The 19,626-nt window shown below is 41.4% G+C and overlaps 1 protein-coding gene across 4 annotated transcripts in view; it reads right to left on the bottom strand.

Annotated features, from left to right (window-relative positions):
• Nucleotides 1-19,626, bottom strand: part of stxbp6 (syntaxin binding protein 6 (amisyn)) — a 151,056-nt gene that overhangs the window by 125,220 nt on the left and 6,210 nt on the right. For 2 of the 4 annotated variants that reach the window (XM_085767252.1, XM_085767249.1), the window contains exons 1-2: nucleotides 16,628-17,048; nucleotides 7,592-7,812 (exon numbers count right to left, since the gene is read on the bottom strand). In XM_085767252.1, coding sequence (XP_085623378.1) covers nucleotides 7,592-7,745 — 154 coding nt within the window. In that variant the 5' untranslated portion in view covers nucleotides 7,746-7,812; nucleotides 16,628-17,048. Of the gene's footprint in view, nucleotides 1-7,591; nucleotides 7,813-16,618; nucleotides 17,049-19,626 lie in introns of those variants that run through there. The other 2 variants (XM_085767250.1, XM_085767251.1) reach the window with 2 other exon arrangements.

The raw sequence follows: 19,626 nt of genomic DNA, 5'->3' as shown, positions 1-19,626 counted from the left end.
TGACTAAAATACATCTCATCCCAGAGACTGTAGTACAGTACATACCCTTCTAAAGCAGAGGAATAATTCTGTTCGAAAAAACTTAAAAATGTAGTGATATAAAGGGTGGAACATCCATCACTACACCACAACAACTATAAACAACTATATACAAAATGAAATATATAAGCTACAAATCACAGCTATCCACATATAATTCCCCAAAGTCAAATATATTTTCCGAGCAGGCAATGTGCAATGAAAGTATATCCCTAGTCAAGTGTTTTATCTCTTTCATTCTCATCTCCCATCTCCTGAGTGTCTCCAAGCAGGAGCCTGTAAACAGAAACCCCAGAGAGTCCTAAAGACAAAGTGAGACTGCACCAGCAGCAGCAGCCAAAGAGTGAATCAGAGTTATACAAGTTAGACAGAGCTGAACAGGTTTCCAAACCAACAACTGTGAACTACCTCCACCACGCCAATCAACAAATCCCTGCTACAAAGTGAAAAAGCACCCTACTGTTTCTACTGGGAAATAAGACACAAACAAAAACCAAATCAGTGGCAGCTGAGCGACACACGGGATTATAGTTGATATGAGGATATCATGAAGCAAAATTGCAGGGAAGCCAAGTGCCATTTGGACGACAGGCAGGCAGACTGAGATGGACAGCAAAGGACAGAGGAGGAGCAGATGATAGACATTTTGGCTGTGGTTTAGGAACGTACTGTGAAGAGAGCTGTCAGAACTACTGGGGCATGTACTGATTTCCCAACTCACACATACACATATACTCAACCCGACATTCATTCTCTGCGGACTGGATGAAACACACTGGCCGATTCTACAGAGGGAGGCTTTTGTATGCACTGCACCACACACACACACACACCTCAGTCCACCTGCAGAGCACCTGAGCCTTTCATCTACGCAGCCCCACCTGCTGTGAGCATGTGTGTGTGTGTGTGGGCGTTGTTTGAGTGAGCAAGTGAAAGAGACATCAGACACCATGGATACCTTATTATGCAATTTGCCTGCCAGCATGTCTTTTAAGCTATTTTGCTTCTTTCATAAATGTTTTTTTTTTCCCATTTTAAAATTGAATAACCTAAACAAGTGAAAACAAAATAATCAAAAACAATCTGACAAAGGAAACATACAATAGCTATAATGTGTTTGTACTCATGTTAAATTATTGATGAATCACATTTGATCCCACAAATACAGACCAGAAACAACTCAAGGAAATGTTCTCTTTCCTATTGTTTTAAAATAAGAAATTAAAAAAACATGGCAAATCAGGCCTAAAAACAATTGTTGCATTTCAGCTGTTCAATACTCTAACTAAGTAAAAACATTGAAACATTTTTGCACTTCATTTTACTGACATTTTATTGACTTTTTCATCGCCAATAAACTGCCATCTAGGAATCAGTCGGATTAAACCACAGATCATTTTACTGGAAATCTCAACCCTGGGTTTGTTCTCAACCAGCAACAATTTGGAAAATATATTTAGTATTTGTGTGGATGATCAAGTTCAATGTTAAACTAATGAGATCCAAATGTGATAATTAACACATGCAGTTTTTGGTGTCTGTTTCCAGCTCATCATTCAAGGATCCATCGCTTTAATCTTTCATTTTGCCATGTGCCCTTCATTTCAGTTACCTTTTGCCCTCTGTCTTAATTTTCCTCACCAAGCTAAAGTCACTCAAGCACTGAAGTCATTCGCAGGACTTTTAAGGACCCTCATCTTAGCCAAGAGGAGATTTAAGGCAAAAGGATGAGGGGGAGGCTGACATGATAAGAGCAGGCAAGAGTGAAGACAGTTCATGTTTTAGAGAGTAGTCTGGCACAGAAATGAGCTGAGCTGCTGCAAGAACCTAATTAGTCTACGTAGATAAAGACTTCCATAGTACACTGATACAGAGGGATTTGGTATGGATGACACGCACATGTGGGTCCATGCACATACACACACACATACCTTAAGAAGAAATGGGGGTATTAATGCTGTGCTGATGTGTCTAGTGGTGGGTGAGTGGGCTGTGCGTCTGTGCTCTCAGTAAAAACTGGGGGGTCAGCATCAGTCACTGCTTCTGCACTGGCCCTGTGAGAAATCCACAGAAGGCAACATTCTTCACAACAGACCACCCACACACCCACGCCTGGCTCAAGCTCGTTAGCAAACATTTGTCCAGACTCCCTGAGATGTTTAAAAAATTGTCATCAGTCAGATGCAGCGTAAAAGTCAAATTAAAAAAGAAACGTATAGGGTCCAACAGTGTGGACTGAACTTTTTATAAAACAAACTACACAAATTAAAACAGTTCATCTCGGAGCATGCTGAATTATAAAATTATTTACTGTGGTATTTAAAGGAACAAGATTTGTCTCCACTACCATCAACGTGAATGACTATAGATTTTTCTTGAGAACTACAATAGTCAAGGGTTTGTTTTGTCGCAATTTAGTGGTTAATTTAGTTCACCTACAGCACAAAAACAGGAAATGTATAACTAAAACTATATCAGTTCCTCGGTTGAGGAAAATATCAATTGATAAACTAAAGCAAAAAGTGAAACATTTTATAATAATAATTCTGAACTGATCTTCACAATAACTGACACTTATGACAGGACACAAACTGTCAAGGTAACTGTGGAATATCTGTTCTGGTGAGGCTTAGAGAAAACCCCTGATAATGGCCTTTGTTGGATTTCTTTGACAGATAATAAAAGATCTTTGTTCATTTGACAAAGAGGACTTATTGTTAGTCATGGGTGCATGACAGTAATGTATACAGCTGCCATAAGTTAATGATACTCTAATTAAAACCTGTATCACATGATTTAATATATAATTTCTGCTTTGTGTTGTTCAAATTTCAATGGATGAGTGATGGAAAACAAAATGCTGGGAAGTAAGTTCAAGCATAAAAAACAACCATAAGAAGAGTTTGATGGCATACTATATCATACATGTAAGACACAGCCAACACAAACTAAACACCAACCCACAAAATAACATGCCTGCATAAAAACGTGGTGCATGAATATGCTCATAAACATGGGTACAGACTTGCTTCCCACATGGAAATTCACATATTAGCATAAAACATCAGTGCAGTCAAACACACAGAGCATATGTTGGTGACAGATAAATGGGAGTAGGGCGCTCAATCGAGTAAGGTTAGCTAGTTCGGAACAAAAGGATGGCATTTACTCAGATGCCGCATAAGCCTTTCCCCAAAGCTGCCAACCTGTAGTGGTTGCACACACAACACAAGCAGCACAGATGTAAACAACAAGTACAAAAGTAGGTGATGAAAACCAAGAGAACAAAAATTGCTCAGAGGAAAAATGGGGTGGCAAAGGAATGAAAATATGCTTTCCTCTCAGATCAGTAAAAATGAAAAGAACTATGTAGACGACGAGGCTACCTCAGTGAACCTTCACTGTGTCTTATCTAGCTCAACTGGCCTCAGATCTCTCCAGCCAAACATTCTGTGGGCGGTCCGGTGTTTGAGCCCTGAGGTCCAGCCATAAAGGCACCACAAGAGGCCCCTGTGATCAAAGAGAAATCTCACTAACCAACATGGTCCATGTTGATCCTGTGGATTTGCTCCAACACACTCCTATAACATCATGATGCCTGATGATGTTGGGAAAATGTAGCCATACATTTAACCTGATGGCGATGTAGAGCTCATAATTCTCACAAACAAGGCTTGATAATGAAACTGAGCTGAGACGTTATTTGGTAATAACTTGTATTAAATGACAATGAGTGGCTAGAAAAAGAGGAATGATATGGTCCATGATCTTTACTATGTAATACAGAAACATGACATTTAAAAGGAATCAGAACCATTGGTTTAGCTAAACTTTGCGTTTGTGTCACATATACCACATCATGATATTAATTGTCTGAGTTGTGTTCTCACCACAATCAAACTTGGAAGCAGAGACAACACCGACTGAATCCATCAAATAGTGATCGATAACTGTAGAGCAATGTGGATAAAATGGATCCTGCACCAAACAGCATAAGAACCTTAATCAAACTCCCAAAATGTCAAGTAGCCAACAAGTTTTTTGCCAACTCTCAGATACTAAAGGTTCAGACCTTGTGGACAAGAAGCTTCCTCTAGTGGAAATCAGTTTATTGCAGCAGGTTGTGCTGACACTCAAGTTTAAGAATAGGATTGTTCTGCTTTGCTGACATATGACTGGGGTCCAAGATTTCATCCTGAAGCCAAACAACAGTCGAAGCGCTCTTGTTTTCCTGGAGCCACATGTAATTCTGAGACAAAAAACACTGCTCTCCAAGTGGCAGCTGTCCAGGCATTTCGTTCCACTGAGAGATTCAGCCCCTCTACCTAAGACAAATAGTCATGTTCTCAACAAAACAGCCAATTCGAAGACTCAGGCTCACCCACACTGAAAGACACTGTACACTGACTGCTGTGGTTAGAAGGTCAATTGCATAACATCCATATTACATGCCTATGAAAGTGGAGATAAACTCCAAATGGATACGGAAGTGGACATATTAGGACTAAGTGTGCATATATTGGTTATGCTATTTTTCTTTTACTTGTTGGTAACTGTTTATTTAAAATGTAATTATTTTGTTTGTTTGTTTGTTTGTCTGTCTTTCGGACCCGAGGAAGAATAGTCGTCACCATTGTGACAGCTAATGGGGATCCATTTAACAATACACAATAAACATTAGCCATTACTTTTTAATATCTAGTGAGGGAATTTTAAGTGATATTAGTTTAACATTATATCTCTTGCTTTCACTCAGATCGCCCAGTATAACAGCATATGATCCTGGAATTAGAGCAGCAGTGATAGCCTGGTGCTTTGTCCTAGCGCCCTGCTCAGCTTGAGAGTGAAGAGCCTGAAGCTGTCTCAATATTACAGCTAGGCCTCCTTTAGCCATGACATGCCACAGATTACATAACTCTGCCACTGTATGGCCCTGAGGCCTCAACTATCTGCTACTGTAGCCATGAGACTGTCAGCGACCCCCTTCCCCCACCGTTATATACATACACAGTGCTTTCACATAGTTACACACATGGTGAACACTCAAAGTCACACACACACCAGCCTTGTGTCTTCAATGTGCTGGGAGCCGGGTGCAGGCTGGTTTCACACTCATGATTTGGCTATACAGTGCACACACAGGAACACACACAGAAAACTTGGAACAATGCTTGGCTGGTTTAAAGAAATGCCACATGACTATGTGAATTACTCGACAGTGCTTGCCTCCACTACTGTGCTCCCTCATGTGATACAAGGCAGCAGCTTGGTCAGGAGATTGTTTATATGGAGCAGTCAGAAAAAAACCCTAATAAAAAGCTATGGCCACAGATAAACTTGGGCAATTGCTGGTAATGGTAGTTGTGGCCACAGACTATGAAGTTTCTTGATTTGTTTTAGGGCATTATGCAGCGTGCATTCACACGTACAGAATATGTTCAAAGGATAATGAGATACAAAATGTTCCTCTTTTAAATAAGGATCAACACTAAATCAACAAAGGGCTTTTCAGCACTAGGATGAAACAACTTGATGTTTCTGCTCATAATAAGCAAAGGTGGCAGTAAATGAATGGCAGTTTAAAAAAAAGAAAAAGATAGCTCGACTCCCACTTTCATCTCTTGTAGACAAAAACAGAAAACACACCTATTCAGTTGGATTACATAAAAAGTAAACAAAGTAAGAATGCAACCCACTGTCCCTTTAGTCACACAGTTCAACATTAGGTTTCTATATCCTCACAGGAAGGTTGGAGTCATTGACTGTAGCCAACTTATCTTGCTCCAGTCACTTGGGGTATAAATCCTCCACCGATACCAACTTTGAGGCAGTTTAAATTGGATACCACTTGACATGTCACCAGGGATTTAGGACTAACCCTGTCTCAGTCAGTCAGTCTGTCTCTCTATCCAGGTTACACTAAGATAAAATGTGCAGTTAGCATTTCAATGTAAAAGAATCGGTGGCCATCCCACTAAGACAATCAGAGGTGAAATGTGTGTTTACTTAACAAAGAATAGTATTAATCACTAATACTAAATAATAACTATAAATAAACCCCCAGCCTCTAGGTGTCCCAATTACCTTTAATTTCAATTGATCATTTGAATAATTTATCGGGCAAGCACATCAATAACACAGAGCTGGTGTGGAAGATGAGCTGTCCTGCTGAAGGACACATCAGCATGGGGGTCATAAACACAGGCTCTCTATGCTCACACATTGCAAATGGAAAACACCCAAATCACCATGCCTCTCTGCAGTCTCAAGGGTGCCCTTGGCTGTTTTTGACATGTAATGATGTGAAAAATACCATTCTTTGCAACTATGTGTATTCCTATTCAAGGTAATGACGGGAAACACTCAAGCTGACACAAAGATTACACATGTCAAGGCTACAAAAACAAAAGAAAAACAAAGCAAACAAATACAAATGGTGCAGGACTGAAAGGTTAGAAAAAGTTCCTCAGCCACATTTGGGATTCAGCCCAACAGCTTTCCACTCAAGACTAATCTATCCATACTATGTCAGGCTTTCTCATATAATCATAATTTAATAAATTCAAGCAAGGTATATCAGATAATTTATGCATTTAAATTATGTAACACCGACTAAGCAGTTAATACATTTAGTGACTTTAATAGACTTTGGAGCAACAGGGCTCAAACGTGGCACAGGGGCTGCTGGTGGGGAATGTGATAAGACCGTCATTAGAGCAGATGAAAATCAAGCAATACTCCCATTTTGACATGAAAGAAGAAATTACTTGTTAACCATTTGGAAAACACTTTCTCTTTCACATTCACAGAAACCTGTAGTTAATCTGTGGCGTGTGCTTGAAACGATTGACTTTTATATGGTCATACCCAAGAGTGTAAACATAGAGGCTCAAAGGGAAGGACTGCAACTACTGAAAGGCAACAGTGAATCTAAATCCTACACACAGAGAGCTCTGCTGGTCTTTGTGTTGTGACAATATACTCTAAATTCCTCCAAGTCACAATTAAGTTACTTTGAACCTTTTGTGATGTGATCAGATACTGCCAAAGCAGAATTTAATACACATTAAAATAGTAGGATTAAGGAGTGCCATTGATCTTCATAAGCAGTTCTGCTGGCACTGAAATTAATAGGCTCTAGCTAGTCTCCTTGTGAATAATATGCATGGCTAATTCAATTAGCAAGCAATATCTCAGCTAATGTTCAAATATAAGGGGGAAAAAACAAAATAATTTAAACCTCAATTCCTGGTGAAACAATTATTCAATTTCAAGGCAAATCTAATCTATTTAAAAAAGGATTGACCTAAAGCCCAGCAGCAAATTGATTTAGTGTGTCATTCTATTGGCAGAGGAAATGTAAACATGCTCATCAGTGTGAACATTAGCAGGAGAATTAAGGGAGACATGGTGAATGTTGGGTCGCAACAGTATAGCGTATGCATAGTGAGAAGAGAAGAGAAGAGAAGAGAAGAGAAGAGAAGAGAAGAGAAGAGAAGAGAAGAGAAGAGAAGAGAAGAGAAGAGAAGAGAAGAGACATTAGTTATCTTACCTGAGAGGCAGATGAAGGTCATGTAGTCTCCCTGACCACCAGTGGCCAGGAAAGGGATCTTCTTCTTAGTCCTCCGCTTCACCTGCACAGCAGCAAGCATCTTCTCATCGTGGGGTATGAACACCTCCTTGTTGATAGCTGACTTGGCACTCATCTTTGAAGTAGGCAGGAGTGAACAGGTGGCAAAGAGTCAAAGTGGAAAGGATGAGATCCAGTCTTTCCTGATAAGCAGAAGGGAGAAAGGAGAACGGCCAATTAAATTAAGCACAAACAATGGACCGGGTTAACTGGTAGGTGACAGCATTTCACCACTGCCACTCTGCCCCAGAAAGGGAACAACTACACTTGAGCTAAGTGAGAAAGTCTGTTTTTTGATCAGTCAGATCAATCTTTGTGTTGAGGTTGAGAATGAGGCTAAAATGTGTTCAGTCATGAGCAGAAGAAATGAGTCTGTTAATAGCATACAGCTGATATGTGTTTTCTGTTTTCTCAGCCCTAGTTGAAACACAAAGCAAATGTAGACTGGTATACTCTCCATTGCCGACAGTGTATAGCACATTAAAGTAATGACAGAGGGAGTAAAGGGTTCCAAAATGGAGAATGGTTGCATCTCTCTGTATTGCAGCCAGTCTCCACGCTCCATCTCTTTAAATGTGTTGCCAATGTTCTGCTTGGAAGCACTGCCACTTGCAGAAACTAAATGACTTCAGCTGACACTGTTAAGAGTATTGGTAAGTCTCACTGATACAGAGCAGCAATCATGTTTCTATTATCACAGCCAACATCTACTGGTAAATTTATCTCTGGGTGACTGGGAATATACTATGAGACACACAGCTGTACAGTATGTCTGTCTGTGTCGGGGGAAAACTGTCCTTAGTTGGCCCAGTTGTGCTTAACTACAGCATGCAGCCATGAAGAAGTGGGTTAATTAGGTCCAAATGCTCTCACAAGAACTGTGGAGCTTAATCATTTTTTCAGCCACACACATTTACTAGAGAAGCACAGGCAAGGCACTGCTGACCACATACCACACAGGCCACCCCGATGAGCCAATCTGTCTCCCTCAACCACTGGATCAATTACTCTACTACGGGGCAAAGCAAGCCAGACTGCAAAACAAAGGCTTCATCAAACAGGCCGGCTAATAAACAACAGACTACTTCAAAACAATAAACCATTTCTAAATGAATGCTCAGCAGCAGGGAGAACCAAATACAGTCAAAATTCATTGACTGGTTAATATAAAAGCAAGATTTGCAGGAGCACAAAGTTTACATGAGGAGTGAGAAGTGTGTAAGCCAACATCTCCACCCCCCAAACGCAGTGGCTGAAAGGCTGCCATTGTTGACTTGTGGTCATTGTTAGAGTAGGATTACGTCAAGCTAGAAGGAACACATCAACAGCAGGCTCTCATAAAACCTTTGGAAACAATATACCAGCACAGCAACATAATGCAATCTAATAAATAGTCCTGCAGTAAGTGGCACTTCCATGAGGCTATTACTGTTCATATTTCGAGTTGAGTGTCTGAGCTGAGCTGTGGTAATTTCTACAAGAGAATTTAGTGGTGGTTTCATATTGAATGGCATTACTTGTAAAGACAATGTGTGTAATACAGAGGTCTGACTCAGGGAGCTGAATCATCAGCTTTCTTTTTTCTTTTTTTTAAAGAAAAAAAAAAAGACTCCTCGGCTTTCTGATGCAGTCACCTACAAAACTTTCATATCAGAGGTCTTAGGTAGAATATATTGTGCCAACCATTATGATGACAGTCCAGTGCACCATTGGTACAATTCTATGAGTCATATTCAAGGGTATGGGCATCCAACGTTTTTATTGTTGAATATGTGTGACTTATTCCAGTAAGATAAAAGTGGAATGTAGAAATTTGAATTATAAAAGTGACAAAACGTGTGTTTTGTGTGAGCCACATTCTCATTATAAAAAGATACTCAGCGAATTACAGGGATTTATAAGTAGTAGTAATAATTTTAGTTGAAGTAATTCTACATTCTACATAAATCCAGTTGCCCCTCAAGGACAATAAAGATTTCAATTCAATTAATTTACAAACTTTTTGTTTTGTCGTACACTTGTTTCTGTACAAGGCCATAAGGCAGCATTACATGCTGCCTTTCAATCAATCTCCCGTCCTCTCTGCTCTTTCAGCAATGTAAGACTTCAGAGTAAACAAAAACCCAGGCCAAGATTTTGTGGAGAGTAATTAGAAATGCTAATAACTATCCATTTCTTTGGAATTCAAGAGACGCCCAACATCTCACCACTTCAGCTAGGAAATAATACCTAAACTTTCAAATGAAAATATGCCATTGATCACAGGCACAAAGTTGTTTTCCACCATGTCAAAAGCAGGAAATCTCTTTCAATGGCAGCCTTTTAAGTGAGCCAGACACGGTGTAAATACTGTGCAAAACTCTGCTTTGAGTTTTACGTCAAAGGCAGACTGAGCTCTAAAGACTGTAAGACCTACACCGTGCCAGTCCAACCACAAAAAGCACAAACAGTCCAACACTCCAAAAAGTTGCACACAGGCCTTTTACAGTATTCTGAGGTTATTCATACTGTTATGACTGTCTTATCCTTTTATATTTGGATCTGGATCACACAAATAATAAAAATAATAACCAGAAAATCTAAATTAACTGTAGTCAAGTTACTGGTCTTGTTGCCCTCTATAGGAGCAAATCAGCCCAGCGGAGTTCCTCTCTGTGGAAGCCCTAATCCGTAGGATCTCTCCCTCTTTCCACCATCCTCCAGCTGAGATGGAAGGCTGCCCACATCTCCCTGCAAGCTGTCACCAGGCAAAGGGGAGCGCAGATCCCCCCCTCAGGTGGCCCACTGAAGCATGACGGGAAGGAGGGATAAGGGGATGGAAGCGGGGATGGGGGATGCGAGAAGCACACAAGAAGGAGGAAGACGAGGAGGAGGCAGACAGGAGCTTCAAGGCAATGAAATGTAGCCAGCTACAGTGTGTAGCTTATACTGTAGCTTGACTTGGAGCTGTCTTCTGCAGTGCTCACAGCGCAGGGCTGAGTTGTAGCACTGGTGGGATCTGCTGTGGCAGTGAAAACGACGTACATATATTTTACAGCTCCTTATCACCCCATTTCCAAGTAGAGCCCCACTCCAAAACACTTCATTAACTGTGGCTGTGTACTGCCAAGCAGTAGCGCACGAGTAGCACTGTTGCTGCTCGCTCCCTCGTTTCCGTCTCGTGTGCTCATGTGAGGTCTGTTCGCTCAGTCAATGCTCACAGCTCTCCTGGGACCTCATTGGAGTGAGGTCTTTGAGTCAGCTGCACAGCCACTTCTTGACACGGTCCTGCTCTCCATCCTGTGCTCACAGGTCCATGAGAACCAGGCACAGAAGCAGAGGCAGCAGGGTCCTCTGCTGCTGCTGCTGCTGCTGCTGCTGCTGCTGCTGCTGCTGCTGCTGAGGCTGCTGCTGCTGAGGCTGCTGAGGCTGTGGTGAAGTCCAAAAGCCAGGTGGAGGATACGGGTTGTAACCACAATCAATTCAGTGTGGGTTTTTTTAATTCCCTTTGGAGACTCAAAGGGAAACCAATAGTTGGCACAATCTAAAAAATCCAGCAAGAAGGAATGATTAAGTATATTTACTCTGCTCAGTAGGTAAGGCGACCGGCAGTCAACTGAAACTAGGAGGAGAGTGACACGCTGGTTGTGTGTGTGTGCGTCCACTTAGTCTGGACTTTGGACCAATTAGTTCTGAACCATGACAGTGAGAGCACCTTTGGAGACTGTGGACATCCTCACCATTTCACCACTGTAGGGAGGCTCAGGTTAAGTTAAGGGCACGGGTAAGACACAAACATGTACTGTAGGTGCGCGTATCCACCAGAAAAATGTGATAAGCATGAGAAAACACATTTTTGCCTTATCTTTACTTGTTAACGAACGGCTGATTGGGAATAACAACTTATCCTTAAAGGAGAAGTGCGTTTTTTTTTTACAACCTGGACCTTATTTCTGCCATAAAATACGGTCGTTTACTCATCCATATAACTTTGGTGTCTTTAGGAGTCTTAATGATATTTGGAACCATTCGAGAGCAGCGTATATCCATATAGTGCGAATGATCAGGGCATCAAGAATGCAGCCTCTAAATAATGCTTTATCTGCCGTGAAACTCGTTCTGTTATCGTCATCCGGGGTCTGTAGGAATCTGACAAATATTCAGCCATGTTGCACAAAACTAGCAGTAGCAAATTCCAGGTAAACAAGCCGACCGTCGCAGAGTGAATGAGCCGTGCTGCGGCTGTGCAGATGACACCATCCAGTTCAGAGGTTATAGTAGATCAATCTACAGACTCCGGATGACGATAACAGGCAACTCCGGACTCAAAGGGGAATAGCACTATGCATTTACAATGCCAATCTCGGTGCCCCGATTACTCCCACACTATATGGATATACACGACTCTCGGATGGATCTAAATATTGTCTGACAGCTTCAACATAACCTTTGTATATTTACACTCCTCTGATAAAACTGGATATGGGAAAGCTGTGAAATTGTCTTTGTGTATGTACATAACCTGGCACAAATAAGAACAGTGGAGTCTTAGCTAGGGGAAAAACAGAAAGGTTGGACTGCTTTTACAGTAGCACAGTGCCATTTAGTACAATATTTTCATAGAAACATTTACAGAACAGTGTCTTTCCAAAAAGCAATATGCAGTATTTGAGACAGAGACAATGGTTAAAAAAAACATCAGTAAACATATACAGTAAGTGCACTGCTCTAGTGTGTTTACAAGCATTTTTGCTTGTGGGTAAGACAGCAACACTGAAACAAATTACAGCCCATCCACCAGCAGTAGACAACAGGCGTGCAAGAAATATGTTAGAGATATTATTTGCAGGGTGAAGACAAAACCTTAACTCAATGATATAAACTAAGCCTATATGATCTACAAAAACGTCACTACAAAATTCAGAACACAATGATATCCAGCAAGATAACCAACTCAAACTGATATTATAATCCTCCTCTTTAAACCATTCATCCTCTGTATCTATTCCTCCCACACACATTTTACCCAGTTCAGTAACTTTCAAAGACAAAATCTCATTCCAAACTGCACTCTGAAAGATGTATGAAAGAAATAAAACACTTCACCTCATCTGCTGCCTCTCAGGCGCATCTTTCATGTTGACTCATGGCTCTGTACACGGCCTTGATTTTACAGAAAACCCTCCCACGGTGCACACATCTTTCATGATTACATCTTTCTAGAGTGATGTCACACAACAGTGACACTGAGCGAGCAATATCCAACATCGCTACGTGCGCAGCTGGCAAATGTTACCTCTCTTAAAAGAATTAAGAGATTATAGCGTCTACCCTGCTGTTTTTGTGCTGGCGGTGTCAGCCCATGATGTGTAAAAAATCTAATCCTAAATTGGTGCGAAACCAAGCTACACATAAGACAAAACTCTGCCTCGACATGCGCAGTGAAAGCCTTTCTGTCAGGCAACTTACAAGCATCATGTTTGTTGATAAAGTGCCAGTAATACTGAGAATTATTATGTCGTACAACTGCACAGTCCAGTTCATGCTGAGGGGGAAAGTCTCTCTGGTATTTCATCAGTGAAAGACAGCCCATTCTAGCAGTATTTCTACTGTGTACTACTCCAATACTTCACTAAGGGAATCAGAGTGCTTCCTCTCACTGATAGCTTTACTTTAGGGCTGTGTTGTGAAATACTGAGTTAGGGAATTTTTCTCAGAAATAATCTTGTAGAAAGTGCACAACAGAACAGTTGATAATTTCAACTACAAAGTAAAAAAAAAAACAAGCCAAGGTCAGGACAGCTTATTCAAGACTCAGACTTCAGACCTGATTTGACTGTCCAAGTTTTTAGATGTAGGACCAAATCCCTCCAACAGAACCAACTCAATATGCATGCCAGTTAGCAAAGCTCATTAACACTGTTTTTTTTTCCAGCTCAGCCATCCAAGATTCTTAAATATGCTTGACTTGGTCAAATGTGCTCTGCTTTTGCAGTACAGAATAAAGTTGGGTTTGAAAACAAAGAAACTGGGCCCACGGAGTGAAAACTACAACACTTAACAAAATCACCATCGGGATTCTACAAGCTTCCCCAACAGAAAACAATGTGCTGCAACTCAGCCACTGCTCCAATTCAGTATCTTGCACTCTGTTTTCTTTGACACTCGGATGCCGCAGGTTCTGAGCTGCTCTCTCTCTTCAGAGTTCATTTTAGCAGACTCAGGTGAAAGACTGCTAAAAGATATTTTCTTCTTTGTTTTGTGTTTTTGGGGAGTGGGGTATCTAGATTTTGCACATCCAAATCTAAACTGTATTCTGTTCACATGATAATGACGGCGAGACAAGAGATTACAAGAGGGAAGGTCGTCTAATTGAGCAGTAGAGAGATTCTCACACACACCATGAAGTGTGTGTGGTCAGCATAGCGATCATGAAGGGGGGGACCTATGTTAGTGTATAATTGGCTACTGAATGGCACTAATACTGTAATTTGTTCCTTTATTCTTGAGGGAGTGCTCCAGCAGATTGTGTGAATGCTCTCAGAGAGAGAGAGAGCTCAAAAGCATTTTTCTTCCTAGAGATGTTTCCTATAATTTAATAGTTCTTTGCTCATCCTGTCTCACCCTTTGTCTCTTTTTACTGTGAGTTGTCTTTCTTTTCAATATGTAAGGCAATCAGTGTACATTGTGTCGGCCAAACAATATAGACAATAACATATAGCCTATGTTTTGTCTCATGACTGTCTATTCAGGTTATGACATAATAAATGAAAACTACATATGAATAACTCTCCATCAAAGCAGCAGGTTTAATCCAACCATACACTGCTCTGTCAAAAAAGCTAGGAGATGGTAGAACCCCTTCATTTTCCTGGGTGACTCAGCTACTAGTGGAGGTTATATACTGCCAGGGAGGCATGGGCTAACCACTAATCAATGAATGACATGCTAGGCCTCCAAATGAGCTTAGTATTTATAGCCCAGCACCTTACAGTGATAAAACATTTGGGAAGGAATGAACAGTGGTTGGCAAACAGCAGAAAAGTAAACGTAGAGCACTCACCAACAGATGTCCTCAGCACTACTGCAGGGATCATTACCACAGTGTCTCAATAATAGGCTGGGGCAATGGCTACACAAAATCAACACATACTCTGAGGAGGCAGACAAAAACATAAGCAGCCTAACTTTACACTACAACTTCTCCATTGTTAAAGTATTGCAAAATAGATAAATTACTTATATTATAAGCACAGAGCTAGTCATCAATGCAATGCAAGGGTGGCAACCACAGCCACAGAGGTTCCCCATTCTGTCTTTTTGTAAAAAAAACAAACAAAAAAAAAACACTGATGAGCAGGTTTTTGTTCCTCTTTTTATTTCACAAACCACTAAGGAAACAAGGCTCTATAGTATGTCTCCTTTAATGGATATCGGTTCTCTCTGGCAACAGAACACGCAAAGGACATACAGAGAGGGAGCCAGCTCAACCGTTTACATTATGCTGTAATTGGACACTGAAGTATGAGGAAAGGTATAAACTCACCTATTATGGTGAGCCACAGCAAATGAACTCCTAGGAAGCAGCAATATATTATCGCAAGTGGGTTAGATAACAGCACTGGGAGCCACAAGGGCAGGATTAGGAGCCCCAGCGCTAATCTGAAGCAAACGGGCTTCCAGGTCACAGCCTGTCTAAATGATACACCGGTGGAGTCAGGTGGTAATTGCTCATCGGGGACATAGGCATTTGAATACAACTGTTTTTTCCCCCCTCACAGGTGTTTTTTGGATAGACATATAAAAATAAATAAATACATAAATAAAGTGAAGACTCCATATTTGCATCTTGGTCATGTTTTCAAACAACCTTAAAACATTTCATGCTCTTTCATAGACAATATTTTAACTCCATAGGCTCATAACATCCGTTTTAAGAAGCCTTTGAATCAATATAAAAACGCATCTCAAACAGGATGAAACAGGGCTGTTTCCAAAAATATCAAGAGGAGCCCCAGGTTGCACCTGAGGGTGTTTTAATGGTTGTTTAGTTTGCTTATGTGCACCAAATTTTCAAATCATGCATAGGACTGCTAAATGTTTTTGTCAGAAATGCAACCAATGACAGTCCAAATGCTTCCCTGAGCATTTATGATTCAATAATAATCAGATATATTGATTATTTCTATGGGAGGAAACACCAGTAGGCTACCAAGGAAGATCATCTTCAAAGCCTTACTCCATGTGGTTCATTAGCACCAGCAGAATCCAACAAATACTATTTGATATATTGTCTTGTAGGTTGATGACATTGAAGATAAGCCTACAGAAGTGCAGCCTAATTACTATACTCAGCTTTTCAAGTTGGACAACAGCCAATAAATTCCTTAAAATGTTTGCACTTCCAAGTTATACTGTAGGCTACAGAGGGGGAGGAGGAGATCCCGAATAAATATTGGACGAGTAAAGACGCGACACCAGGATGTAACCGAGACCACAGCAGCCTCACTTCATACAGTAGGAGACAGCTCCACAAACAGGGGAGGCGCGGTTCACTCCCATGAACGCCGTATAGCAAACGAATAAAAGATAGTAGGCTACGTTTGGTGTAGAAAATACATTTGAAATATTCCAATTTAGTCAAAGTAAAAGGTAAAACCGCTTCATCACCAGGTTTGCTCCAGACAGGCTCAAAGAAACACTCACAAAACAACGCTTAGTTCGTATAATCAGAGATGAAGTTAACAGTCACTTAGTATTTTCCAGCACCTGCACAGACAGTTAATTACGACTACGTGCGCACACTTGTTCGGATTTGATGTAAAAAGGCAACCAGTTGAAGCAACACAGTAACTCTCCCTTCGTCGGTATAAACGCCTATGTGAATTAAACTTTTTCCCCCACACAGAAAACTACAAACACATGCATTAAAATAACTAAAACAGGAGTCCACCTCCACGTTAACTGCACGCTACTCACCGAAGTGTTTCAGCGTTGCTTTTTCCACGTGTGGAGCACAAATTCCTGGGTTGCTTTCTCCAGCTTCTTCTGTCACAGTTCACCCACTTGTTTCAGGAGCACCCCCTGCCTCACTGTGCGCCGCCGTGTGCTCGGTAGCATTTCGTGTTTAACATCGCGTCGACTCCACTTCCACGACAGTTTTAGTTAGTTAGTTAGTTAGTTGCTGGCGTCTGAGCCGCGGAGGGAGAGTTTGTTTTGTTGCCTGCTGCTGTTTCTGCGGAGAGACTGGCTGTCTGTTTGTGGCTGAGTCTGCGCGCGCGCGTGTGTGTGTGTATATGTGTGGCTGGGAAATCAGTAGCAGGTTCCCAGACACACGAGCCCGCCCGCCAATCACGTACAGAGTCACACGACCACGTAACACGCTGCTTCACATCTGCATGTTTTGGGAGTTTCTATGAACAGAGACTAAGAAGAAAGTAGCCTATCACGGCTGACCATTGTACACAGAAGTTTAAGATAAAGGTTCATGAGTCATATAAAGGAATAAAACAATACTATGACAACGTGTAAATAGAAACCTGTTTAAGACTAAACTCGAGTCTCCTTTAAATGGTGACCTTTAGTCCTTATGATAATGCAAAGCTCAGTGGTTTTTATTACAGTATTACAGAGCTCTCACTGATTATAGTGGCTAGGTCTTCCATGAAATGACTGACTGAAGTGGTTAAAGCAGAAGTAAGCGGAATGTTTGTGTTAATGTTATAGTCTTAAATAAATATCTTCCGACAGCAATCACTTATATAGAGTGTTTGGTTCGAAGCACGGGTCTGTCAGTCACTCTGCTCTGCTGTAAGCCGAGGAGAAAACTTTCCTTGTATCCTACAACCTTTATCCAATGAGGAGAGAGAACGGCATAAAGGGGCGGTCCTCTCTGTGTGTGCAGCCAATAGATGCGCATGAATGTGGTGACGTAGGGACGAGGGCGGGGACTGCTAACTCCATCGGCTGACAAGAAGTTAGCCAAAACGACCGGATCGCTTACTTCTGCTTTAACATTGATAACAAAAGTTGCAACTCATTTTAGTTAGGCTACTTGTTTAGCTATCCATTATAATAGTGACATATTTATGAGTAGGTTAGAAGTGACAATGTTGGCACATGTAATAATCTGTGGCATTTATCACCCTGTGTCTATGACTTGAATCTAAAAAAAAAAAAAAAAAGATTACAGTAGGGTAGGGTTTCCATGAAATTTCTGAATGACTGAATGACTGTAACTGTAACTAGGTCATTCCCTAAGGTCGCCATTAGAAAGTTGCACAACAGCTCAGAATTGCGTGTTCGGACAGGCCTACGCTACCTGATCATTTTCCAATAGCTCACTGATAGAAGTGTGGGATGTGTCAACACTCAATCCCTGCACCAGCAGCTGCTGACCGCCATCTTTTCTTTCTAAGGAACATGCCAGCAGAAATCTGTTGCCTGGGAATTCACACATGGAGAAGCAGTGGAGGCGTCAGTCTGTGTGTGTGTGTGTGTGTGTGTGTGTGTGTGTGTGTGTGTGTGTGTGTGTGTGTGTGTGATTTTGTCAATCTAATGTTTTGCTTGGCTGACTGTGAGTCATCCAAATTCCCTATAGAGCTTTAATTCCTGATAGATTTGGCTTCCCTTATAAGCCCTGTCTTCATTTTTGAACAGACTTGGACACTGCCGCCTCATGCGAAATGGTTCAAGTTTTGCTTCTGTTTTTTGCCTCTGGGTCCTTGCAGCTGATCACTGACACGTTGCCGAGGGAGAGGATGAGCATTTAAGTCATCGTTATTGGTCATGATAGGCAGATGACCAGTTGAAATGGAGCAGATGTCCTCGGGTGAATTGAGAAAACCACAGTATTAAATAATGCATGATAGAAGAAGATACAAATCCACTTGTGGCTGATAAACAGCTGTCTTGTAATGAGATATGAATGTTTCTAATTTATTCAGCTTTCAAGCATTTTTGCGTTATATAGCAATCTGCTTAAACACTTTATTACTCATAAGGTGTCACTGTATAAACAGAGGACCAGCTGCATTAATAGCGTCATTCAGTTTGTTTACCATCACAGTGACAGTTAAAGCTCCTAGACAAAGAAAGTTGAACTTGGCAGTTGGCACACCAATAATCAAATATGAATGTTCCTTATTTCTCCAGCGCTTGAAGCTTCCTCAGGATCATATTACCGTTTGTCTGGGTTTGTGAGTCCACGGTAGAGCAAGCTGCTCAACCATCTGGTGGAGCATGTGGAAATAGTTCATATCAAGAATTTAGAATTGAAAATGTTTGCTGAGCCTTCGGAGACATCTTTTTAATGCTTACCTTCAGACAGTCCAATTTGATTTACACAGGCCTGTCCTGTTGAGTGTAAATTTGGATCTGAAGGGAAATGTTTTCCTACTATGGCTGTGGGGCCAGAGGGAGACAGCAGTGAGACGGCGCTGGATACAGTGCTAGACTCTGGAGAGCGAGCTGTACCTCTGTGCTCCCCCACATGAGCAAACGCTTTCACAGTAATGAGTCACTTTTTCCAGGTGGATGGGGAAAAGAAACTGTGGTCGAAGAGGGGGAGAAAAATCATCCACATGTAGCTACACATCACACACACACACACACACACACACACACACACACACACACAAGCATAGAGGGTTAAAAGGGCATTAGCTGTTTCCTGTAGGGAGAGTTTGGGATTTCAGGCAGTGGGGTCTCTCAGGGGAAAAATTTGGTCTGATGAAAGAGGCAAAACACAGAACCATGTCCAGGTTCTATGGCACCATCCGTTTCAATAACAGTCTGCAGAATGACCTTCAAATTATGCTGAAAGCCCGACACTGCTTGTTGCTTGCTCCAGTTCTGAGGTTGGGTTTTGGATTCATGACACGCCACAGAGACTCAAACATCCTGCAGGTTTTTTGCTCATGTGGCTCAAAGTTTCCGAGATGTGTTGCAGGAATGGAATCTTTGTGGAGGGGGAAAGT

This window comes from Trachurus japonicus, chromosome 22, assembly GCF_045865225.1.
Source record: "Trachurus japonicus isolate A0001 chromosome 22, Traja_1.0".
In the NCBI taxonomy this organism is placed as follows: domain Eukaryota; kingdom Metazoa; phylum Chordata; class Actinopteri; order Carangiformes; family Carangidae; genus Trachurus; species Trachurus japonicus.
The sequence above is the reverse complement of the archived record's forward strand: the minus strand, read 5'-3'. Positions and strand labels throughout refer to the sequence as shown.